The sequence below is a fragment of the Manis javanica genome, chromosome 9 (assembly GCF_040802235.1).
Source record: "Manis javanica isolate MJ-LG chromosome 9, MJ_LKY, whole genome shotgun sequence".
Classification (NCBI taxonomy): Eukaryota; Metazoa; Chordata; class Mammalia; order Pholidota; family Manidae; genus Manis; species Manis javanica.
This window is the reverse complement of record NC_133164.1, coordinates 9,634,158-9,661,388: the sequence shown is the minus strand read 5'-3', so window position 1 is coordinate 9,661,388 and position 27,231 is coordinate 9,634,158. Positions and strand designations below refer to the sequence as shown.

The window sequence follows — 27,231 nt, the reverse complement described above, 5'->3', positions numbered from 1 at the left end:
CATTTAGCTGCTTTAAGTCTTTTTCTCTTTTGGCTCCTAGAAAATCACACTCTTGGACAAAAATTCTAATCATTGTTGATAGTTTTTAAGTATAGAACTAGTGTTGCATCTGTCTGAAATGAGGAGGAGGTCATATATTTGAAATGAAATAATATATACTAAAGAACCAGGGACATACACATTGAAAATTCTTGAAGGTCATCTTTAGAATTTTCATAAGTTTTAATCTATTTCTTCATCTAATAATTAAACCAAGTTTTTCTCAAATACCATCATTCAAGGAAAACAAAATGATCATATTAAAATTTTTTTTGTGTGTGTTGAATATATACCAGTATTTTCTCACTATTTTTCGTTACAAATGTAGAGTCCATAAGTAATGATACTTATAAAATAGATCTTAATAGTATAATCTGAGAACCTAACAATCACTTCTCATTTCTTTTGAGGAGAGATGTAGTCCGATTTTCAAATTACCAATTAAAAGAGTTGTAGAATCAAGCAGCATTGTCTAATAGAGAGCTAACATGAGCCATCTATGCAATGTAAGTTTCTTAGTAGCCACATTAAAGAAGTAAGAACAAATTAAATTAATTTTACTAATCTATTTTATTTAACACAATATATCTAAAACATGAGCATTCGAACATGAAACAACATGAAAAGTTAATGTGATAGCAGAAATGGCATACATGCCTTACATGTGTACGGCAGTGCAATAACATCTGACGCAAGGGAATGGTTAAAGTGAAATGTAGTCCTGCCAAAACAATGAAGTTGTGTTTAACAGGGAGATATATTATACTTCTTCTGCATTTAGATTTAGATTTAAATTAATTAAAATTTAATAAAATTAAAAAGTTGGTTTCTCAGTCACACTAGTTGTCTTTTGAGTTCTCACTGGCCACATGTGGCTAATGATTACCGGGTCAAGAGGCTCACAGACAAAAAAACCCTTTTTAAATCAAAGTGCTTTACAGAAGATAAAAACACACACAGGTTTTTTAAGTGCTCTCTGTTGTATCCACCACAGTTTTAGTTTTTTGTCATTTAAAATTATAAATAGGTGAATTAAAGTCACTTTTAACAGAAGATGAATTTATCATCTAGTTGACAAACTTTTTACATTTTAATTTAGAAGCTTAACAAAAATTAGAACTATTTTTAAAAAGTGGAATGACTTCCTGCCTGTAGCATATAATTAAAGTGTTGAAACAAAACAGATCTGCTGTGTTCTATACATGTTGAGCTCACTGTGTTTTCTGCATACACCCTAACACTTTCATAGCATGGAACATGCTGGGTGAATATAACTTTTTTATTACTCTGGCTATACTGTATTCTTGTGAAGTAATTTTTTTTTACCTTGCAAGAGGCTCCTCAATTTTACTTTGACCAACTCAGATAGTTGTTCATTTCCTACAGTATAATTTGTCTGCTTGGATTTAATATATTGCTTCTTGTTAGCATTTTTCATACTAGATTTTCATTTTGCATATAGTCACATTGTTTTGGGCATTTGCAGGCAGAGCCTCTGAGTAACTCCTATGGGCCTGTTTCTTTGTGTGGCATGATTTCTGCTATCCACCTGCTCACAGCAGGTTGTCTGCAGGCTTGAAGAGTAGCTAAATACTTCTGAAAATACCTTGAGATTCTGCTAAGGTCCAACAATTTCTACATTTGTATGATATGAAGCTATTCATGGTGTACCTTGGAAGGCTTTCTTTTTATTCCTCAGATTCTTGCTTAAATATTTTCAAGAGAAGATATATTTATTATAAATAACTGCAAAGCTGATTGCTGCACTATCGCATTCTACATTGAATAGGTCATTGATATTCAACTAAGTGGAACTAATTTTCTGTGTTAAAGCAGACAGATTTGGAATAGTGTCACGTGAATGTCTCGTTATTTACTACAGAACACCAGATTAAATGGATTACTTGTGAATGATTATATAACATGATGACTTAAAATACTCAGTGGGCCTATGCAATTAGAATATTATGCAGGCACATTAATGTGATAGAAGAGATGTTATTGTGTTAGTTATTGTGTTTGCATAACTGCTATATTTACAAATGCTTGTCTGTACACAATTTGAGTAAGTTTTTGAAATTTAAATTTAATTTCCTGGTTTTGAAGAGAATGAATTGATTTTCCTGCCACTTGAGTAAGAAAAGTTAAAAATAAGTTTTCTTTTTTCAGTTTTTTTGATTAAAATTAATTCCACAACCTGAGAACAAACTTTGGTTTTAATCCTAATAAATGTGTATAGATGCTAAAATAAATGTTTTCATATTTTTTGGATTTAAAAATTAAGTGAAGGAGCTTACATTTTTGCTTATACTTTACCCTGCTTAAAAAAAAATTTGAAAGTATCATCTTATGTTTTTAGTCCCCAAATAAAAGTTTTCCATTTTTATTCAGTGTTTCTCCCCACCCCCCATCCCTGGAGAATTAATTAGCTATTATTTTGATTAGAGTCATCAAATGTAATATGAAACCATCTATTTAGGATGTATAGGATATATAAATATGTAACTTAGAATAAGTAGTTGGTATTTTTTTCTAAAGAAGTAGGAAATGAAAGAGTAATTATTAACTATCTCCTTTTCACATTCCTGAAAACATCAATTATAGTTACACATCTTAGAAACAAGCCCACTAGTGAACAGAAATAACTCCTTTCACTGTGTTTCAAAAATTTAATCACAATTTAACATCTGGGATGTGTTTGCAACTGTAATTTAAAATACAAATTTTGATGCAAGTTTACCTGCTTTTGTAATGTGGTCCTAGACATTTAGCAGTTCTGTTGTCTCTACTGGCATATGTTTTATGATTTGGAGTTGCTTTTACAAATTTAATGTAATGGGAAAATATCTTTCTGAAGCCACTCCCCGACCACACACACACACAGACACACACACACACACACACACTCACACCACTTTTTTTTCCTTTACTATCTGTTAACTAGAAAATTATATTTTAGAAGCTGCCTGAAGAAGAGAGTTTTGAGTAGTATAAACACTGATTATAGTAAATGTGGAAAATAATCCGAGCAGCTGCACTGGAGATCGATAAGACATATCCCACAGTAATGGCCTTTGAAACATAGTATCAAGTGGGAAATCAGTGAGGGGAAAAAGAAAACTATTACTACTTCTTCCTCTGACTGTTCAGTGAGATTACTTTTAAAGGTGAAATTGCCCCTGATTTTATTATACTATGTAGATATTTTTGGAGATTTTGATTTATTATTTTAGTATTTGAGTGAGCAACCTTGCTAATTTTATATGACTTTGATTCTAACAAAAGTGGAAAGTACTTTGTTGATAAAATATTAAATATCCTTTAAAGGAAAAAAAACCAGTATTTTGTAAATGTTGGAGCAGACTACCAAAATGAGAGAAGAAGAAAATTTCTATCTAGCTATGAGTGTCACATAAATAGGAAAAAGGATGAAATATTTGGAGAAAATATTTAATAAGAATGGGATATGTTTAATGAAAATAAAAGTCTTAATTTTTATTTAATTTTAATTTTTATTATTACCTTATCAAGCAGTTAGTTCATACTTGTTTTGGCCTCAGACCCATTGTAGGTATTGAGTATTTTGTTCGTTGTGGATTTTAAAACCTAATGGTCTTAATACTAGACTTGGGAAAGTGTATATTCCTCTTTCTTGTATAGAGGTAAGTTCCAGTTTTGAATGAAATTTTATTTCCCTATTTTCCATCACTTAAGTCCGTCCTTATTGCTGACTTATGTAGGTTTGGACACTTCTTTTTTTCTTCCAGTTACACATCTTAACTCTTTCTCTCTCTCTCTCTCTCTCATTACAATGGGGAGCTAGAGATACCAAACATGTAAACACACAAATAAGGTAATTTGAGTACTAAGAAGGTTGATGAAGACTATAAAACAGGATGATTCATAGAAATTACCTAGAGGGGGTAGGTAGGTTTAGGTAGGTGGTCAGTAAGTGGCCTCTGAATACCTAGGATTGAGTTGAAACCTATGAGGAGAAGGGGACAGCCATGCAAAAATCTCAAGGAAGAAAGCCCCAAGTAGGTTGAATGGCAACTACAAAGGCCAGGAGGCAGGACCGAGCTTGGCTTGTGTGGGGCCAGAGGGAAGGCTGATGTCTTGAGTATAGTTAGGAGGGTGGGAAAAGATAGACAGGGATCATATCATTTAAGGTTTTTGTAGGATAAAGAGTTTGGCTTTTATTCACTTCTTGTTGTGAAGCTTTTGAAGATATTTGAATAGAAGAGTGATATGTTGTGATTTAAAATCCCTGCTCTGAGGAGGATGGACTCGGAACCAGTGGTAAAGGCAAGAAAATTGTTTATATGACTACTTCAGTCATCCAGGTGGGAGGTACTGACGACTTGGACCAGGAGTCGAGTCGACCACATCCAACCCTTTGCCTGTTTATGTATGGCTTACAAGTTGAGTGGTTATCAAATTTTTTAATGGTTGGACAAAATTAAAAGAAGGATAATTTCATGACACATGGAAAATATATGAGATTCAAATTTCAGTGTCCATAAGTACAGTTCTACAGTTCTGAACATACACGGAACAGTACAGAACACCACCACATTCATTCGTTTTTATCTGTGGCTGCTTTTGGAATTTTTGTTTGTAAGTAGAAGCTTAAAGTCTTGATTTTTGCTATCACACAGTAGTTCAGTGGTTTAGTGGTAAAGTTTATTGTGGGTATTTTTTTTAGCTCAGGACTAAGATTGGAATTTTTCTGAACAGAAGAACCACCCTCAACCACTATTACTAAACATTGAATGTCTTTGAAAATTAGCTTTGCTACAGACTTGATAATAATGTTTCTTAATGAACTCATACTAAAATCGCAAAACAAAACAGAACTTGCATGCAAAATTCACACTGTGGTAAAAATCACTTTGACAACAACCAACATTTGAATCACAAGTAATGTCGAGCTGCTTTTTACACTTTCTAGGCTATCAAAAGATTAGAACAAGAGGTAAACTACATTTTCAGCAGTATTTTTCAAACTTTAGTGTAAGAGCAAAGGAAATTTCCATATTTTCAAACCCACTTAACTGTACTATTGAGGACCTCCTACCTAACCTTCAGATGGAAGTGGTTAAACCATATGTAATGGTAGGCTAAAGATAAATGTCAAGAGAACAATCAAACAAGCTTCTATAAATGCCTGCCCAGGGATAAATACATTCAGGTAAAACCATATTCCTCTGGCTTGATATGGTATTTGGCAGTACTTGATTGTGGAAAATGACATTTTCAAAGATGAAATCCGTGAAATCTTGTTGCATATCAGCATTAACAAGTGAATATTGGCAACAGTTTTGATGATAGGGAGCACTAACTTTGATCCCCAATTAAACAAAATTTTATCCTTAAAGAATTCTGTTCTCCTTGTAAATATCAGGATTACAAAAAAAAAAAGTACTTGGTTTTATTATTATATTTTTAATATTGCCAAAAAATATAAAAAATTTGTTTTTTCTCTTATATAAGTAGCTACATAATATCCTCAGTTTTACTTCTGGGCTCACAAAGCCTGAAATGTTTATAGGGTGGCCTTTTACAGAAAGAGTTTGCTAACCCTTGGCTTAGGCTAAGATGGTAGCAGTGGAGATGTTAAGAAGTGGACTAATTTGACATATAATTGGGAGGGAAGGCAGAAAAGATTGATGATGGATTAGATACTGGGTGTGAAAGAAGTTAAAAGAATCAAGCGTCAGCAATTGAGTGAATGGTGGTAATCTTTACTGAGATGGGAAGACTAGGGGAGGAGGAGGTTTGGGGAGGGAAGTCAAGAATTCTGTGTAGACTTGGTAGGTTTAAGATGTGTATTAGATATCCAAGTGTTGGCGTCCAGTTAGTAATTGCTATGTGAGTCTTGAACTCAGAGGACAAATAGAAAATGAAAACATGAATTTGATAGCCATAAGCATGTAGATTTCTCTAGAAGCCATGGGTCTGCCAGATACAAAAGAATGAAACTGAATCCTTACAGTATATATAAAAATTAACTCAAAGTAGAAGGAAGAGGCAAGGCCAGCAAAGGAGGCTAAGGAAGAGCCGCCCTTCAAGGAGGCAGGAGAGCATCCAGGAGCCAGTGAAAGAAGTGTTTGCAGGGGGGGATCACAGCGCGGACCAGCAACATGGGGACAGAACAGATCAACTGATGAGGCGAATTCTCTCTGAATTTTATTTGCAAATAAATGCATAGCATAGAGATTATTTCTTTTTCTAACCTCTCTCTGGACATAGGTGATTGCATTGTTCTCATTGTTATCTTAAACAAATTCTAACTTATTTTTATAACATATTATTGAGATATAATTCACATACCATACAGTTCACCCAGAGTGTACAATTCAGTGGTTTTTAGCCTCTTCACAGGGTTGGACAATCACCACAATCAAATTTAGAACATTTTTCCTCCCCTAGAAAGAAACCTCCTAGTGATGAGCAGTCATTCCCAATTTCCTGCCAGCCCTCCTGTAGGCGGCCGCTGGTTACCCTGCCTGCCTGCCTTCCATCTGTCCTTCTTTCCTTCCTTCCTTCCTTCCGAAAAAAATGAGAACTGAATCTTTACTTTATACTTAGCTTTTGAAAAGTTTGGTAGAAGCATAATCACTTCCAGAATTAACATGGCATATTAACACTCAGACCACTTGATAGGTAAATAGTCATTTGATTGAAAACACAGGTTCTTTATAAATCACTTAACATACATTTACTTTTGTATATAGACTATTATCCAAGAAAAACAAAATGATAAGTTAGGAGTTCAGACATATTACACAAGACTTAACTTCTGGGCTTCAAAAAGATAGGGAAACTTTTTCTGAAGATAGTACTTTTTTCTTTTTTTCCTAAAATTTTCCTCCTTGTTTCAATGTGGTCTGGCTTCTCAAGTCTCAGTCTGCAAAATGTTCCCCATAGGGCATTACAAAGAATCATTTACTGTGGGTCTGTTACTTGGGTACCAAGGCCACTTCTTGAACCTTGTGCCAAATGATTCTTCCAAAGATGTTTCTTATCCAAACACCAGGTCTAGCTTTTTCTGAAGCAGTCTGAAGAAGTCCTAGGGCATCTTCTCTTTTCTGGACAATTTTATCTAATGCACCTATGGAACCTACTGCATTTTCTAACCATTCTAGACTTGGCACTGGCGGTCTCTGCCCCTTGGCCTCCTACTCTAGAGTTAGGAGCGTGTTTCTCTTTTTAGCAGGACATAGGAAAGTGTACACATATCTTTATTACTTTTGATCCTAATTGCTGATAAGTCTATGAAACTCCAAGTTTTACTTTTTTTCCTCCTAATTCCTTGGGTCATCAAAAATTTCTTCCAGTCCTTTTCTTGACAAAGTGGCATAAAATAGTCTACACTGGCGAAAAGGTGTGACATTTGGCATATCCTTCATCAGCAAACTAAGAGAACACCTGGAACCTTTGCTCGCTGGTGCCTGAGGATTACTGATGACCTCATCATGAAAGTCATGGGGCATAATGCTGGCCAGACTGCACCGGTCTACCTTCTGTCTCTCTGGATTTGCCTATTCTGGACATTTAATGTTAAATGGAATCATATAATATGTGCTCCTTTGTGACTAACTTTTGTGGTAGCATGTATTAGTGCTTCATTCCTTTTTATGGCCAAATAATATTCCAGTGTATGAATATACCTTATTTTGTTTACCTGTATATCAGGTAATGTATGTCCGTTAATGGACAGTTGGGTTATTTGGATATTAGGAACAATGCTGCCATGAACATTCATGTACACAATTTTGTGTGGATAAAAATTCATTTTACTTCTTTTTTTTTTGTTTTCCAGTGTCTTTCTCGAGAAGCTGGTGGAAACATGAGCATTCAGTTTCTTGGTACAGTGGTAAGTGTGAAAAAATTATTATTCTGCATATTCTCTTAATTTACAGAGGAAAAAAGAGTTCAACTAGTTGTAGCTCATGTGTTTGAACTTGGCTTCATCATAGTTTTGTTTTGCTATTAAATGAGATGTCTTCAGGTAAGAAATAGAGTCCTTAATGTGTTAAGAGATGCTTCTATGATAGAATAATTTTATCTATTTCTTATTTAGAGAGAAAACCGTTTTTTTAAAATTGTTGGCAGTTTGTTGAGCATTTGAAGTGCATTTTTTCTATTGGAGGTTTTTCTCCATTTTCTGTAATAAAAATAAGAACATACAATATAAAGGTAATTTTGAAAATAGTGCCCTTGATTTTTTGCTTCACTCAGTTTTCCTTCTGGCTGGCTGTAGTAGGTCCTTCCAATTCCACATTTCTAATGAAATTTAGTCATAATTTTTGTATCTTGATTTTTTTCACTTAAGACCCTGTTAATCGTTTTCCACATAGCTGTAAAATATTAGCACCGTTTTAGTGGCACTGTCTTTAACATTCTGATGAGTAGATGTGATACATTTTACTTATCTATGAGTCCCAGCTATTAGATGTTCAGCTTACCCCTAAGTTTTTGCCATTTGCTCTAATGAACAACTTCATGTGTTTTGTTGTTTTGATGTTTTGAATGATTTTCAAACATGTATAAAGTATTTTTAAAAACACACATAAGATAGATTTCCTCCTAAATAGAGTAAAAACCATGAATGATTTTAAGGCTTAGTTTACAGTTGCCTATTATTTTGTATCTGTTTAGATGCCATTCATCACACATTAGAATACCACTTTGCACTGTTACTAGTGTTAGTTACTATTTTCAAAATTATTTAACTAAGTCTGCTTAAAAGTTCATAGTTGTAATTTATACTTGTGCATTTATAAGTATATTGTTAGCATTAACTACAGTTTTCAAAACAACTGTTTAAAGAGATACCTTATTGTTTTAATTACATTTCTCTGTTTACTTCTTTTGTATTTGAGATTTCTCCACGTATTCATTCGCTAGGTATCATTTATAATCTGTAAAATGTCTGTTCATGTCCTTCGGGTGCCTTGTTCAGGTTGTAACTTCACATTGGGGATTTCTGTTAGCTCTGTGAGTTTGTTGAGAATATCAGTGGAGACGCTTGTAGCTTGGATCAAGACAGTAGTGATTTTGCAGCCATTGAGATAAGAAGGACATTAATAATGTGCATTTGTAGTTTGTATAAAGATGCAGTAAACTTCATCATGTATGTACAGTAGTATATGCATAAGCATTCGCCCAGTGTCATGTAGATTTTAAGTGTTGCTCCTGAGACTTGTGGTTATTCTTGTTTTCCTAATAAATTATTGCATGCCTTTTTTTAAATTAAAATTTTTAAATATTATTTAAATCCATGTTGTAAGAAATTGTATTAGGGTTCTCCAAAGAAACAGAATCGACGAGATGTGTTTTTGTGTGTTATGTGTATATATGTTATAGAGAGAGGGAGGGCTGGTGGGAGGGGGAAGAGAGAGAGAGGGAGTGCCAGTGAGTGTGCACAGCCTAGGGACTGGTTGATTTTAAGCAACTCTTCCATGTGACGGTGGAGGCGCCAGGAAAGAGTTGCAGCTCCCGTCCGCCTGTGTCCTTGCAGGGCTGTCTTCTTGCTTGGAAAGTCAGTCTTTTGTTTCTTCTTCAATTGACTGAATGAGGCTCACCCAGATTTATGGAGAGTAATCTGCTTTACTTAAAGTCTGTTGATGTAAATGTTAACCTCATCTAAAAAATACCTTCATAGAAGCATCTAGAATAATGTTTGGCCAGATATGTGGATACTGTGGCCCACCGAAGTTGACACATAAAATTAACCACCACAGAAGTTTACAGCCTATCCCTTAGAGGTATTTAATTTTTTTTTTTTTTTTTTTTTTTTTGAGAGGGCATCTCTCATATTTATTGATCAAATGGTTGTTAACAACAATAAAATTCAGTATAGGGGGGTCAATGCTCAATGTACAATCATTAATCCATCTCAAGCCTAATTCTCGTCAGTCTCCAATCTTCTGAAGCATAACGAACAAGTTCTTACATGGTGAACGAATTCTTACAGAGTGAATAAATTCTTACATGGTGAACAGTACAAGGGCATTCATCACAGAAACTTTCGGTTTTGATCATGCAATATGACCTATAAACCATCAGGTCAAATATGAATATTCATTTGATTTTTGTACTTGATTTATATGTTGATCCCACATTTCTCCTATTATTATTATTATTTTTATTTTTAATAAAATGCTGAAGTGGTAGGTAGATGCAAGATAAAGGTAGAAAACATAGTTTAGTGCTGTAAGAAGGCAAATGTAGATGATCAGATGATCAGGTGTGTGCCTATGGACTAAGTATTAATCCAGGCTAGACAAGGGCAGCAAGACATCCACGGATGCAGAAGATTTCTCTCAAAGCAGGGGGGGTGAGGTTCTGAGCCTCACCTCTGTTGATCCCCAAATTCTCACCTGATGGCCCCCCTGCGACTGTGCCTGTCTTAGGTTGTTCCTCCCTTGAGGAATCTTACCCGTCTCTGGCTAACCAGTCATCTTCCGGGGCCATACAGGGAAATGTAAAGTTGGTAAGTGAGAGAGAAGCCATATTGTTTGCAAAGGTTAGCTTTTTACTTCTTTGCAGATTTATGCCCTGTGGCTTCTATGCCCAGCACTTGTCTCGAGGTATCTTTACCACCTGGAGGAATTATGATACTCGGTAAATTCGATATGAGGCACGAATTCTATTTAAGGTTTGTAATTAGGAAGGAAGAAGAAAAGCTATAGATGTAGCATATGAAGGAAACTTGGGAGGATTGATTATTTCTTTGACATATCTTCTTGTATAGTACCTTAAGTATGTACAGGTTTTAAACTACTAACTAATTTGCACACACATATTAACATAATAGGAATACGGTGACATAAACAAAGCAAATCTATAATTACCAGCCATCTCCAGTGAAGCCAAGAAAACCATTTAGGCACCCTAGGCATTTGTGAAAATTTATCTATGATATGATGGATATTTTCGAACTGTACTTGAACCATCAGACAAATTAAAGCAGCCCATTTCTGGGATCTGTTCACATCCCATATGTTCTTTTAACCATAGATAGTCTATAGTCATGAGATTTTGGGGTGCTACAACTTGCACCCCTCCCAACTCCTGGTTGAGTTCCAACAGTACAGATCCAGTCAAATTCGTTGTCTCACTGTATGCACATGCCAGCCTAGACATCTCCCTCCTCCTTCTTATGGCAAGTCCAGGAGACGGTGGGCTGGATGCAGCCACAACCGCAGCATCGTCCGGATCCCTGTGGAGGCTTTTTGATGATCATCCCCCGGCACGAGTCCTCCAGAGAGTGCTGATGCCGGAAGCTCCTCCTCATATCGTATCTTAGTTCATTTTCTGGGTATCCAAGCTAGGCCTTGATCTTCTGCCTAGAAACAAACAGACCCTTTGCCCACACTTTGACATGCCCTCTATACCACTGTGCAGAACTCATTGGAGGTCAGCACACAGTAACTGCTTTTTTTTTTTTTTTTTTTTTTTTTTTTAATTAAGAGAAAGGAATATTATCAGAAAAGAGTACCTCCATAGCTGATCATCTGACACCCTTTAAGTGATCAACATTAAGGATATTTAAAGCATGCGTTGATCTTTGATTTACCAATAGTTTTATCCTGTTAAGGAGTAATCCCCCTTTTCTTTCTTTCTTTCTTTTTTTTTTTTAAATTTTTAATCTACACTTACCTGAAGAATACTATGTTTACTATGCTCTCCCCTATATCAGGTCCCCCCTAACAACCACATTACGGTTACTGTCCATCAGCTTAGCAAAATGTGGTAGAGTCACTACTTGTCCTCTCTGTGTTGTGCAGCCCACCCTCCCCTTTCTCCCTCCCCCCCATGCATGCTAATCTTAATACCCCCCTTCTTCTTCCCCCCCCTTATCCCTCCCTGCCCACCCATCCTCCCCAGTTCCTTTCCCTTTGGTACCTGTTAGTCCATTTTTGGGTTCTGTAATTCTGCTGCTGTTTTGTTCCTTCAGTTTTTCCTTTGTTCCTATACTCCTCAGATGAGTGAAATCATTTGGTATTTCTCTTTCTCCGCTTGGCTTATTTCACTGAGCATAATACTCTCCAGCTCCATCCATGTTGCTGCAAATGGTTGGATTTTTCCACTTCTTATGGCTGAGTAGTATTCCATTGTGTATATGTACCACATCTTCTTTATCCATTCATCTACAGATGGACATTTAGGTTGCTTCCAATTCTTGGCTATTGTAAATAGTGCTGCGATAAACATAGGAGTGCATCTGTCTTTCTCAAACTTGATTGCTGCGTTCTTAGGGTAAATTCCTAGGAGTGGAATTCCTGGGTCAAATGGTAGGTCTGTTTTGAGCATTTTGATGCACCTCCATACTGCTTTCCACAATGGTTGAACTAATTTACATTCCCACCAGCAGTGTAGGAGGGTTCCCCTTTCTCCACAGCCTCGCCAACATTTGTTGTTGTTTGTCTTTTGGATGGCAGCTATCCTTACTGGTGTGAGGTGATACCTCATTGTAGTTTTAATTTGCATTTCTCTGATAATTAGCGATGTGGAGCATCTTTTCATGTGTCTCTTGGCCATCTGTATTTCTTTTTTGGAGAACTGTCTGTTCAGTTCCTCTGCCCATTTTTTAATTGGGTTATTTGTTTTTTGTTTGTTGAGGCGTGTGAGCTCTTTATATATTCTGGACGTCAAGCCTTTATCAGATCTGTCATTTTCAAATATATTCTCCCATACTGTAGGGTTCCTTTTTGTTCTATTGATGGTGTCTTTCGCTGTACAGAAGCTTTTCAGCTTAATGTAGTCCCACTTGCTCATTTTTGCTGTTGTTTTCCTTGCCCGGGGAGATATGTTCAAGAAGAGATCACTCATGTTTATGTCTAAGAGGTTTTTGCCTATGTTTTTTTCCAAGAGTTTAATGGTTTCGTGACTTACATTCAGGTCTTTGATCCATTTTGAGTTTACCTTTGTATATGGGGTTAGACAATGGTCCAGTTTCATTCTCCTACATGTAGCTGTCCAGTTTTGCCAGCACCATCTGTTGAAGAGACTGTCATTTTGCCATTGTATGTCCATGGCTCCTTTATCAAATATTAATTGACCATATATGTTTGGGTTAATTTCTGGGGTCTCTAATCTGTTCCACTGGTCTGTGGCTCTGTTCTTGTGCCAGTACCAAATTGTCTTGATTACTATGGCTTTGTAGTAGAGCTTGAAGTTGGGGAGTGAGATCCCCCCTACTTTATTCTTCTTTTTCAGGATTGCTTTGGCTATTCGGGGTCTTTGGTGTTTCCATATGAATTTTTGAATTATTTGTTCCAATTCATTGAAGAATGTTGCTGGTAATTTGAGAGGGATTGCATCAAATTTGTATATTGCTTTCGGCAGGATGGCCATTTTGACGATATTAATTCTTCCTAGCCATGAGCATGGGATGAGTTTCCATTTATTAGTGTCCCCTTTAATTTCTCTTAAGAGTGACTTGTAGTTTTCAGAGTATAAGTCTTTCACTTCCTTGGTTAGGTTTATTCCTAGGTATTTTATTCTTTTTGATGCAATGGTGAATGGAATTGTTTTCCTGATTTCTCTTTCTATTGATTCGTTGTTAGTGTATAGGAAAGCTACAGATTTCTGTGTGTTGATTTTGTATCCTGCAACTTTGCTGTATTCCGATATCAGTTCTAGTAGTTTTGGAGTGGAGTCTTTAGGGTTTTTTATGTACAGTATCATATCATCTGCAAATAGTGACAGTTTAACTTCTTCTTTACCAATCTGGATTCCTTGTATTTCTTTGTTTTGTCTGATTGCCGTGGCTAGGACCTCCAGTACTATGTTAAATAACAGTGGGGAGAGTGGGCATCCCTGTCTGGTTCCCGATCTCAGTGGAAATGCTTTCAGCTTCTCGCTGTTCAGTATAATGCTGGCTGTGGGTTTATCATATATGGCCTTTATTATGTTGAGGTACTTGCCCTCTATTCCCATTTTGCTGAGAGTTTTTATCATGAATGGATGTTGAATTTTGTCAAATGCTTTTTCAGCATCTATGGAGATGATCATGTGGTTTTTGTCTTTCTTTTTGTTGATGTGGTGGATGATGTTGATGGATTTTCGAATGTTGTACCATCCTTGCATCCCTGGGATGAACCCCACTTGGTCATGGTGTATGATCCTTTTGATATACTGTTGAATTCTGTTTGCTAATATTTTATTGAGTATTTTTGCATCTACATTCATCAGGGATATTGGTCTGTAATTTTCTTTTTTGGTGGGGTCTTTTCCTGGTTTTGGTATTAGGGTGATGTTGGCTTCATAGAATGAGTTTGGGAGTATTCCCTCTTCTTCTATTTTGTGGAACACTTTAAGGAGAATGGGTATTATGTCTTCTCTGTGTGTCTGATAAAATTCCGAGGTAAATCCGTCCGGCCCCGGGGTTTTGTTCTTGGGTAGTTTTTTGATTACTGTTTCAATTTCTTTGCTTGTAATTGGTTTGTTTAACTTTTGTGTTTCTTCCTTGGTCAGTCTTGGAAGGTTGTATTTTTCTAGGAAGTTGTCCATTTCTTCTAGGTTTTCCAGCTTGTTGGCATATAGGTTTTCATAGTAGTCTTTAATAATTCTTTGTATTTCTGTGGAGTCTGTCGTGATTTTTCCATTCTCATTTCTGATTATGTTGATTTGTGTTGACTCTCTTTTTCTCTTAATAAGTTGGGCTAGAGGCTTATCTATTTTGTTTATTTTCTCAAAGAACCAGCTCTTGGTTTCGTTGATTTTTGCTATTGTTTTATTCTTCTCAATTTTGTTTATTTCTTCTCTGATCTTTATTATGTCCCTCCTTCTGCTGACTTTAGGCCTCATTTGTTCTTCTTTTTCCAGTTTTAATAATTGTGATGTTAGACTATTCATTTGGGATTGTTCTTCCTTCTTCAAGTGTGCCTGGATTGCTATATACTTTCCTCTTAAGACTGCTTTCGCTGCATCCCACAGAAGTTGGGGCTTAGTGTTGTTGTTGTCATTTGTTTCTATATATTCCTTGATCTCTATTTTGATTTGTTCATTGATCCATTGATTATTTAGTAGCATGTTGTTAAGCCTCCATGTGTTTGTGAGCCTTTTTGTTTTCTTTGTAGAATTTATTTCTACTTTCATACCTTTGTGGTCTGAAAAATTGGTTGGTAGAATTTCAATATTGTGGAATTTACTGAGGCTCTTTTTGTGAGCTAGTATGTGGTCTATTCTGGAGAATGTTCCATGTGCACTTGAGAAGAATGTATATCCTGTTGCTTTTGGATGTAAAGTTCTATAGATGTCTATTAGGTCCATCTGTTCTAGTGTGTTGTTCAGTGCCTGTGTGTCTTTACTTATTTTCTGCCCGGTGGATCTATCCTTTGGGGTGAGTGGTGTGTTGAAGTCTCCTACAATGAATGCATTGCAGTCTATTTCCCTCTTTAGTTCTGTTAGTATTTGCTTCACATATGCTGGTGCTCCTGTATTGGGTGCATATATATTTAGAATGGTTATATCCTCTTGTTGGACTAAGCCCTTTATCATTATGTAGTGGCCTTCTTTATCTCTTGTAACTTTCTTTGTTTTGAAGTCTATTTTGTCTGATATTAGTACTGCAACCCCTGCTTTCTTCTCACTGTTGTTTGCCTGAAATATGTTTTTCCATCCCTTGACTTTTAGTCTATGCTTATCTTTGGGTTTAAGGTGAGTTTCTTGTAAGCAGCATATAGATGGGTCTTGCTTTTTTATCCATTCTATTACTCTATGTCTTTTGATTGGTGCATTAAGTCCATTTACATTTAGGGTGACTATTGAAAGATATGTACTTATTGCCATTGCAGGCTTTAGATTCGTGGTTACCAAAGGTTCAAGGTTAGCTTCTTTAGTATCTTACTGCCTAACTTAGCTCGCTTATTGAGCTGTTATATACACTGTCTGGAGAGTCTTTTCTTCTCTCCCTTCTTATTCCTCCTCCTCCATTCTTCATATGTTGTGTGTTTTGTTCTGTGCTCTTTTTAGGGGTGTTCCCATCTAGAGCAGTCCCTGTAGGATGCCCTGTAGAGGTGGTTTGTGGGAAGCAAATTCCCTCAGCTTTTGCTTGTCTGGGAATTGTTTGATCCCACCATCATATTTAAATGATAGTCGTGCTGGATACAGTATCCTTGGTTCAAGGCCCTTCTGTTTCATTGCATTAAGTATATCATGCCATTCTCTTCTGGCCTGTAGGGTTTCTGTTGAGAAGTCTGATGTTAGCCTGATTGGTTTTCCTTTATAGGTGACCTTTTTCTCTCTAGCTGCCTTTAAAACTCTTTCCTTGTCCTTGATCTTTGCCATTTTAATTATTATGTGTCTTGGTGTTGTCCTCCTTGGATCCTTTCTGTTGGGGGTTCTGTATAATTCCATGGTCTGTTCGATTATTTCCTCCCCCAGTTTGGGGAAGTTTTCAGCAATTATTTCTTCAAAGACACTTTCTATCCCTTTTCCTCTTTCTTCCTCTTCTGGTATCCCTATAATACGAATGTTTTTCCTTTTGTATTGGTCACATATTTCTCTTAGTGTTGTTTCATTCCTGGAGATCCTTTTATCTCTCTCTATGTCAGCTTCTATACGTTCCTGTTCTCTGGCTTCTATTCCTTCAATGGCCTCTTGCATCTTATCCATTCTGCTTATAAATCCTTCCAGGGATTGTTTCACTTCTGTGATCTCTTTCCTGACATCTGTGATCTCCTTCCGGACTTCATCCCACTGCTCTTGCATTTTTCTCTGCATCTCATCCCACTGCTCTTGCATTTTTCTCTGCATCTCATCCCATTGCTCTTGCATTTTTCTCTGCATCTCTGTCAGCATGTTCATGATTTTTATTTTGAATTCTTTTTCAGGAAGACTAGTTAGGTCTGTCTCCTTCTCAGGTGTTGTCTCTGTGATCTTTGTCTGCCTGTAGTTTTGCCTTTTCATGGTGATAGAGATAGTTTGCAGAGCTGGTACAAGTGACCGCTGGAAGAGCTTCCCTTCTTGTTGGTTTGTAGCCTTTTCCTGGGAGAATAGCGACCTCTAGTGGCTTGTGCTGGGCAGCTGCGCGCAGACAGGGCTTCTGCTTCCTGCCCAGTTGCTTTGGGGTTTATCTCCGCTGTTGCTGTGGGCTTGGCCTGGCTGGGGCTGTTCCTCCAAAATGGTGGAGCCCCGTTGGAGGGGGAGCAGCCAGGAGACTATTTATCTTCGTAAGGGGCCTCTGTGCTCCCTGCTGCCCAGGGGGTTAGAGTGCCCAGAGATCCCCAGATTCCCTGCTTCTGGTCTAAGTGACCTGTCCTGCCCCTTTAAGATTTCCAAAAAGCACTCTCCAAACCAAAACAACAGCAGCAACAATGAGAGAGGGAACAGAAAGAAAGAGAAAAAAAAAAGGAAAAAAAGGGGAAAAACAAGCGATTTTTTTTTTTTTTTTTTTTGTCCTCAGGTGCCGGTCCCAGGCACCCGCTCACTGGTCCTGCTGCCCTGTCTCCCTAGCACCAGGGTCCCTGTCCTTTCAAGGCTTCCAAAAAGCACCCACCCACCGGTCCCTCAGGGAAGGAACGCTCAATATTCTTTGTCCTCAGGCACTGGTCCCACGCACCCGCTCACCAGTCCCGCCGCCCTGCCTCCCTAGCACCGGGGTCCCTGTCCCTTCAAGGCTTCCAAAAAGCACTCGGCAAAAAGAGAGAAAAAAAAGGGGAAAAACGCGCGATTTCTTCCGTCCTCAGGTGCTGGTCTCAGGCACCCACCCACCGGTCCCACAGGGAAAAATGCGGGATATTCTTTGTCCTCAGGTGCCGGTCCCAGGCACCCGCTCACCAGTCCCGCCGCCCTGCCTCCCTAGCACCGGGGTCCCTGTCCCTTTTAGGCTTCCAAAAAGCACTCACAGAAAAGAGAAAAAAAAAAGGGGAAAAACGCGCGATTTCCTCTGTTCTCAAGTGCCGGTCTCAGGCACCCGCCCACCGGTCCCGCAGGGAAAAACGGGGGATATTCTTTGTCCTCAGGCGCCGGTCCCAGCCACCCGCTCACCAGTCCCGCCACCGTGCCTCCCTAGCACTGGGGTCCCCGTCCCTTCAAGGCTTCCAAAAAGCGCTCGCCAAAAAGAGAAAAAAAAAAAAGGGGAAAAACGCGCGACCTCCTCCGTCCTCAGGCACCGGTCTCAGGCACCCGCCCCCAGGTCTCGCAGGGAGAAACGCAGGATATTCTTTGTCCTCCGGCGCCGTTCCCAGGCACCTCCTCACCGGTCCCGCCACCCTGCCTCCCCAGCAACGGGGGCCCGTCCCTCTAAGGCTTCCAAAAAGCGCTCGCCAAAAAAAAAAAAAAAAAAAAAAAAACCGCTCCGGTTTCTCTCCACCCGCCGGGAGCCGGGGGGAGGGGCGCTCGGGTCCCGCCGGGCTGGGGCTTGTATCTTACCCCCTTCACAAGGCGCTGGGTTCTTGCAGGTGTGGATGTGGTCTGGATGTTGTCCTGTGTCCTGTGGTCTCTATTTTAGGAAGATTTTTCTTTGTTATATTTTCATAGCTCTATGTGTTTTTGGGAGGAGATTTCCACTGCTCTACTCACGCCGCCATCTTGGCTCCGCCCTCCTTCACTGCACTGATGAAGTTGGCACACCTGAGATCTAAGTATTGGGCTTGAAAAAGAAATGTCAAGAACGCAAATATAGAAACAAAAGAAAAAGAAAAATGTAGTCAGTGGTCTGGGGCCTTAAGCGATCTTCCTCAGATTGGACACTGTGAATCAGAAAGAGCCAGTACCCCGGCTTTCCCAGCCACCGGGCGGGGAGAGCAAAGAGGGCACTCAGATTTCTCAGCTCTCAGCCCGTTGCGCATCCCTCCAGCAAATCCCTTTAACTTTCCTTCCATCCACTTAAGGCCTGAAACATGCTAGAAAACACACACACACACACACACACACACACACACACACACACACACACACACACACACACACACACACACACACACACACACACACACACACACACACACACACACACACACACACACACACACACACACCTACCTGCACAGCCACAAAAGTCACTCCTACCTGCACAGCCACAAAAGTCACTTGATAAAAAGAACAAGGGAAAGGAGAGTTATGTAGCTCCTCCAGTAGGTAAAAAAGTCCCAAAGAGGCTCTGTGTCTACTCTTTACACAGTTTATACAGAGCAGGGATGTCAATTTCTTAAGTAATTTCTAATTATTAGATAGTCTAAAATTTTAGGAACAGGGCAGTTTGGATTGCCAGTGTAGTTGGTTACAGTGCGTTTTCCCTGTGTAGCATTAGCAATAAGAGATCAGTAGGAAAGGAAAAGAGAAGGTTTTCAGTTAGTGGAGGTTGTAGAACAAACCTGGAGTGAGTTCTAGCTACCGTGCTGTCTAAATTGCCTGAGGCCGATTGTGTTTCCAGGACTCGCAGGTCATGAACAGCTGTGCCATGTCACATGGTAAAGGCAAGATTTCCCAAATACACATTGGTCTTTTTTGAGAATCCTTGTAGAATTTTCTATACAAGGTTTGTTGGCATATAGATAAACATGACTGGCAATGTACAAAGAAGAGTTTAGACTAAGTGAAATACTTTTGTTACATCAATAAGGTTAAAAAATGTTACAATTTCAACTTTGAGCAGGTACAGACTTAAAAACAATTTCATTTTTTTTTACCCACTCTGAACTTTTAAAAATGCCATTTTATTTTAATTTCCAATAAAAAAATCTCATTTCATTATTAAAATTTGATTTTGTTAGCTGTTATATAAATATCAAATTATAAAATGTCATAAATGTTTACATAGTTATAAAGATGTATAAAAGAACCTTTATAAAATATTTGTGAGTTATACGGAGTAATGATAAAACAAAGGTCTGCATACCCACCATGGTTTTAAAAAAAGAAAGATTATCATTACCTTTACAGTTCTCTGTTTCTCCCTGATCCTGTCATCCTTTCTCCCACTTCTTATATTTATCACTCCTGCCTTTATACTTGCCCCACATATATGCATCCCTAAATATTACGCAGTTGAGCTTTGCATACTTTTAAACATGCATAGAATTACATATGGCACATGTCTTTGACTTGTTGTTTTGCTTTGTGTTTGTGAGACCCACCTGCACTGTGGACGGACGCTGGGGCGGGCTTGTAACCCAATGCTGCGTGAGTGCTTGTATCCTGATCGCACATATGCAGGAGTTTCTTAAGGGTTTGTGTGCATGGTGTGCAATGAATGAGGTCACTTTGTCCCACATCTTCACTAGTAGCTGATATTTTCAGACTTCTTACTTTTTGCCAGTGTGAATAGTGTCCACACATGTCCTTGTGGCTTTTAATTAACAGTCTGATTATTAATAAGGTAGAACATATCTTCCTGCATTTATTGGCCAATTGGTTCTGTCTCTTCTGTGAAGTACTTCTTCAAGTGTTTTGTCCATCTTTCTATGGAATGAGATTGCCTATGTATATGAATTTGATCTATTTGTATCATTAAGATTTTTAATAATAAAGCAAGAAGGGTTAGGTTGGGACCATATGACTAGTTTCAGCTATGAGCTATGAATGGAAGTGACTATCAAGAACTGTAGAGGGGCTGAGATTTTACTCTACTTGAAGCTGACAGATCAGCCCACTAGAGTTTCACGGATGCTGGTTGAAGACACAAGACTCCATGCTCAGAGGTGAAGGGCGGTTTATTATAACAGTAGTAGTGGCCATAATACCATCTTTGCACCGTTTCCCTGAGCCCAGCTCCCCCAGGGCGATGCGAGGAAGGCAGGGTGACAGCCGCCCACGTGATGTGTCATAGCAGGGGAGTCTGACTGGAGGGACCCTGAGTCTTGTGTGTGGGCAGTAAGCATGCCTACCCTCTGTTCCAGAGTGAGACACTATCTCTGTGTTCCAAGGCCTTTTTGCTGTGCATATGCCCATGAAAACACAGTCCAGAAGAAAGGGCAGTGAGGGTCTTGCTCAGAAGATGTGGAGAAACATGAGAGACTATGGAGAATTGTTTCCTTGTAGTGCCTTCTGGTCAGAGATAGCCATGAGCAGGTGTGAGCCCTGTAGGCCCTTCTTGTCCACCTTGGAAGCTAGGTACTGGGATGTGAGCCCCTGGCAGCGTGGGTCCGGGGTGAGTATTAGTGCTGAGCACGGCCGCCCCAGCCTTTAGTGGACTGAGGTTTCAGTGTTGATTTATTTTGGAAGCATAACCTAGCTTATCCTAATATACAACCTGGGAGCATAATGAGACTATCTCGTTCATAAAACCCCATATCTACTTATATAGATTCAGATTCATAAAATATAGACTTGAGATTTGGTTGATTTATTCAGCCTGCTTTATGGATCATCAACCTTGAATCCAAGGACAAGTCTGTCCTTGAGAGTACTGGGAGAGAAAACTTGTGCCCATATGATCCAGACAGGCATATCGGACTTGGGCGGGCACACAGATTCAGGGCATTCCACATCTTAACCTTTAGTATCTATCAATTTCATTACTATTCCCAAAATGTAGTGTAGGAAATACTCTATTTGTTTCCTAGGGCTGCTGCCATAAATTACCACAGACTGGGTGGCTTAACACAGAAAATCCTTCAGGAGGCCAGAAGCCTGCGTGGGGCTGGGGGCAGGGCTGGCTTCTGCTGGAAGTGCTCACAGCGGATCTGCTGCATGCCTCTCTGCTAGCTGCCTTCTGGTGGTTGCTGGCAGTTCTTGCTGTTCCTTGGCTCAACGCTGCATCGTCCCAATCTCCGTTTCGGTCCTCAGATGGCCTTCTTCCCTGTGTCTGTGTATATTCATTCACATAAGTCCGAGGACACCAGTCACTGGATTTAAGTCCCACCCTTGTACGGTAAAACCTCATCTTAACTAATTACATATGCAAAGACCTATTTACAAATAAGGTTACTTACATTTTGAAGTTCTGGGTAGACATCAATTTTTGAATGACAGCGTTCAACCCAGTACATACTCTATATAGGCATGAAAGCATATTTGATATGTATAAAAAGTTAAAAAACAACTCAGTTTACCTAAAAGCATATTTTATGAGCAGAGCATTCATTATTCCTTAGATTTGTATCTCACTACCACCTGACTTGAGTCCTGCCATTTATTTTTCCAAGTACTTTCATACCTGTTACCATCCCCTGTGTGACCGGTGGTATGTCCCCATACTCAGACATGCTGGAACATTGATGAGAAGTACGCCTGATTTTCAGGAGACAAAAGGGAACATAGAGAGGTTAAATGACTATTTTATGCTGACAGCTGGTAGGAACAGGATGCAAAACCAGGTCTCTCTGACTGTCAAGTCAAGCTGTTAACAAAGTGCCTTAAAAACAAATTGCTTTACTGTGTAATCCAGGGAGCTCTTTGCAGTCGCCGTTAAGTAGTTATTTTGGCTTGGGCTGCTATGACGGAATACCATAGACTGGGTGGTTTAAATAATAGACATTTGTTCTCATGGTTGTGGAGGCTGAGAAGTACCAGCGGATTCGGTTCCTGGTGAGGGGCCTCTCCCTGCCCTGCAGCTGCGTCCTCACGTGGCAGGGAGAGAGTCTGGTCTCTCTTCCTCTCCCGTCCCGAGGCCCCATTCTCACGGCCACCTCTACACCCAGTTACCTCCCTAAGGCCTATAAAATGTATCATAATTATTATTTATATTTAAATTTTAAAGTACCATTACTTTTAAGGTGCCATAATATTATCATATTGGGAGTCTGGGCTTCAGTGTATGAATTCTGGGGACACAAACATTTAGTCCATCATATGCACTTAGTTGGTAAGCTGTATATCCCAGAATGCTTCTGGGATATCTGCACCTCTTTCAGATTGTATGTTGTCTGGGTTTTGTTTGCATATTTTTGGTGAAGCTCTGAGTTTGTGTACATCAGATACTACAAGCTCACAAAGAAATGGAAAAGGTCTAGTGTTTTCTTCAGCCCGAATTCCTTACTTGAACTATGCTTCACAAAAAGGATGAATATTTTTTTATTTTAAGAAAAAGGAAGTTGCCATCTTATCCCAAAGTTTTGTATTATAATTATAATTTATATTTAAATTTTAAAGTACCATTAATTTTAAGGTACCATAATATTAAGACATTCTCAGTAAGACTGATTTCTTTTTCTTGTAAAAACAATGTATATTGCCTGAAAGAGAAAATGCACTTAGACTACAATGAACAGCTTCTTCTTAGCTGCGCTCTTGGCGTTTACCCAAGGACTCTCGAGGAACTATCAAATTATGTCTTTGAAGCTTAGCCAGAGATCTTAATGAAACCAAATCATGCTGAAGTTCCTAAAGCTAATTTAAATCTCAAATTGTACATTTTAGATTAAGTTTTTATTGATAATAAATATACTTTATTTCTTATTAGCCTTGGAAGCTTGAGTGATAATATCAGTAGAATAAACATGTTTTACAAAGATTTAGCATTAAGAATGCTATTAATATGACCCTTGATACACTAGCACAATTAGATTTCAAAGGAAGCATTTATGAAGTAACAACGATTAATGACAACCATCGAAAACAATTTTGAACTCCATCAGTTTAACTCAGGAGGGTAAACTTAATATGATAATTCATCTAGTTGAATTGTATCAGCTTAGCAGGAAAGTATGTAAATATGTGACCCTTACCTAGTTTCTAAATGGGTACTGTGCTGATGGATTTATCAGTTCCATTAAAGAACTTTGGGGAACTTTGGAATTTCAGCAATTGTTCCCTTGGAGGCTGAAAACCCAACCTGATCTCATACTGGGACCATTCTGGTCCACATATTTCCATAATTTGCCTTTGCTACTAATATGACAGCAAGACACAAATAACTGTTTCTAATAATATCAGATGGAGTTGTGCAGGACAGCATTTCAATGTAGTAAAAGACCTCCCTGTGGGGTTGTTATTGCTACTGTGGAACAGCAGCTACACAGTTGCAACCATAGTCTCTTAATTGATTCGTTTAATTAGCAAGAGCTGGAGCTTGGGCTGTATCTTGTCATCTGATATCATAGAAACAAAATCTGCATTGTTCATATTTGTAAACGTACAAACATCATCAAAAAGTTCTGCTTCTTCTGAAAACTTACTTACTGATACTGAATTTTAATAGAGTAAACTCCCATTTGTTTGAAATCCAAATAATTGGAAAATGAAAACAACCAGGTTTGTGGTCATTGTTTTTTCTTTATCAGTAGTCTTTTGAGAAGTGACTGATGTCATGCATTTTTGGTTATTATTGTCTTCCAACAATAAACTTCCAGAGAACTTCTTTAGTCTTCTATGCCTTACAAATCCGTAAGCAGTCTCTCTGCTGCATGTCTGGCTCGTCTCTACTCTCCCGTTACCTTTTTTCCCTGCTCTGTCCCCTCCCTTTCTCTGTCAGTGGGGTTTCAGGAGTGGAATAATGGCTTACTGGGATGTCTTGCACGGTAGTCCATGTTCCAAGCTGCCTGTGCAGCCACCCTGGGTTCTGCTGGCCTAGGCTTTCCACGGTGCCCACTCCTGGGCTGAGCTGCCCTTTGGGATTCGCTCCCCTGACCCAAGCTGCACCGGTCCCTATTTCCTTGGATGGAGAGGGGCACGGGAGTGGGAAGTGTCTGGCGCAGGGCCCCAGCACTGTCATCAGAAGGCCACTTCCACCCCGTACATACAGGGCTCCATCCCCACTGGGTCAAGCTCTCCTCATGCCTGACCCTTTTCCTGTCTAGCCATGGAAAACAGGTGGTGGCCACAGACCAAATATTTTGTAGTGGGTTAATGATGAAGTCTGTCTGTTCTTCAGATACATTTTATAATACTAAGAAATTAAGTAAGTCTATAGCATTCCATCTTGCATTTGCCCCAAATATGCAGAATTTCAATCACTATGTGGATAAAATAATATTTTATAAAATGCACTCTTAACCTTGAACATTATTATTGTGTTAATGTGTGTCCTGTGTACTATGTAATCAACCTAAGAACGAACTTTTGGAATATGACTAAGCTGACTTTCTGATCTTTTGAAATCGGCATGCAGTTATTAATATCCCATTGTGTGACGCATTTTGAACAAAAACTTAAAAGAAATCCTGGACTGCCCATTCCACTACGTGCTAGGAAATATGCCAGATGAATGTGACTCTGCCCTTAAACAGTGTACTGGCTGTGGGTAAACACAGACAAACGTACGTCCTGAGCCCATGGGAAGCAGAGATGGGTTATGCACAGGCTGATGTGGTGGTAGAGAAAATTGTGGATCTTTCAGTTTTACCTCTTTTTCTGATAAACAAAACTGTTTGTTTAGTAGATGAAGTATAAACCACAAGGCATAGCTCTCAGATTAAGAATCTGCATTTCATATTTTACTAGACTTTACATTTCTTTAAAGAGCATAAAGCCTGGTTTTTACTAGGAGTTACATAGTCAGTTGTTTTACGTTGATTGGCCATCATTATGTGGTAGACCCTGAGTTCTGCTAATTCAAAGGGAAAAGATATCCCTGCCAGCCATGAGCACACTGTCAACTAAGGAAATAGAAATATTACTGTGATAAAAATGATAATAGCGGTTTGTGAGTAGTAGAATTGTTCTGGGGCTTTGAAAAAGGAAATGGGGGAATCATGAAAACCTCCCCAATGAGTATATATATCATGCTGAGACTTGGAGGATGAATAGAGTTTGCAAGCAGGGAAGGCATTTCAAATAGAGGGGAACAGTGTATGCAAAGACCCTGAGACAACATGTTCAGAAACTGTACTCTGTGATGATGGTGGATAAAGTGAAGGGAATAAAATAAAATAAATGAAGGTACGGAGGTTTTAAGAATGTTTCAAGAAGAGCAGGTTGGCCACTGAGGATGTCAGGTAGGTGGCAGATCTATACGGGAGGTAAGTCTAGAGTGGCAGGAGTTACATACATGGTGCAGGATCACACCAAGGAGATTGGGCCTTACTCTGAAGACTTTGAAGGATTGAAAGAAGAGAGTCACAGTATCGCCTGAGGTGTGTTTTGTTTTGATTTTGAAAGAGAACTCATGGGAGCAAGCAAGTAAAGAGGAGGTGTTTAAGAGCATCTTGAGGGTCCAGTGTCCAGTTATATGTGTTCTGCAGAACTGAAGATGATTCTGAGGTGTCAGGATGTGATAAATGACGAATTACCTGAGGGAGAACAGGAAAAGAGAATTGCACCAGAGAGCAGGTGGGATAGTGAGGTTTTTAAAAACTATTTGAAGTATGAAACACCAGAGAGACATCTATGATGTAACAAAAATCTCTAGTCTGTAGATCAGAGAAAGGATTAAGGGCGAGCATGTGAGGTGGTGCTTCATTAACATATAGGAGTGAGCTCTGAAGCTTCTGTAGATGTGACTGCCCCGGGGACAGTGCAGAAGGAGACGCAGGTCCAGAATGGACCCCTGGGAAATGCCAACATCTGCAGGGGTGCCTCCTAGCCTCTCTAATATCATCACTTAAAAATGACATTATCCATTGTCCAAATCCTTTTTATTATATGTGGCTATTGGAAGCCAATTTAGTGTAACCTCAATCATGATTTCAGTGTATCCTAGGGTGTCACTAATTATTTCAAAGCATCTCAAAATCCTGCTGCCATCTGCCAGATATCCTCAAAATAAAATTAATTTTAATGAATAACATAATGCATTACATTTGTATGATGCTTTAGGGTTTTAGACTGCTTATTTGATTCCATTCAATTTCTAAGATAAATAAGGCACACAGCACCTTAGACATACTTGTAAAAATTAGACACACAGCACACTTTTGAAATGTTGTCAATTAAAAATATTTGCAATTATTGAATTGTATGTTCACAAGAAATTTCTATAAACACTACCAGGATGTTAGTAGATAATTGGGGTGTGCAGAGTAGGGGAGAGAATGCTAAATAAAGGCTGATTCTCTGCCTTTGCATCTCAGATTCCTACTTAGTAGCTTTGTGAACTTGAGCAAGTTACTTAGACTCTCTGGTCCTCAGTTTTTTTATCAACAGAATGTCTACTTTTATGGAAGTGGTGAGGATGGGATAAGAAAATGTCTGTAAAATGTAGATGTTTGGCACATAGTAGCCCACCGATTATTATAGCCCTCCAAAATGTTTAATGCATTCTCCATTTGCTTCATTTTGCTCTTCATTTTTCCTCCTTTTTCTTGCTTGTTTGAAGACATGATGGCATCTGCAATTGTAATCTCCATTGAGATC

At 38.8% G+C, this 27,231-nt stretch overlaps 1 protein-coding gene and 1 pseudogene across 8 annotated transcripts in view; one reads left to right on the top strand and one right to left on the bottom strand.

Annotated features, from left to right (window-relative positions):
• The window catches only part of PCCA (propionyl-CoA carboxylase subunit alpha), a 357,794-nt gene that overhangs the window by 278,768 nt on the left and 51,795 nt on the right, over nucleotides 1–27,231 (top strand). For all 8 annotated transcript variants that reach the window (XM_073212398.1, XM_073212399.1, XM_037024801.2 and 5 more), the window contains one exon: nucleotides 7,865–7,918. In XM_073212398.1, coding sequence (XP_073068499.1) covers nucleotides 7,865–7,918 — 54 coding nt within the window. The remainder of the gene's footprint in view (nucleotides 1–7,864; nucleotides 7,919–27,231) is intronic.
• On the bottom strand, nucleotides 6,552–7,588 carry LOC140843491 (large ribosomal subunit protein uL29m pseudogene; annotated as a pseudogene).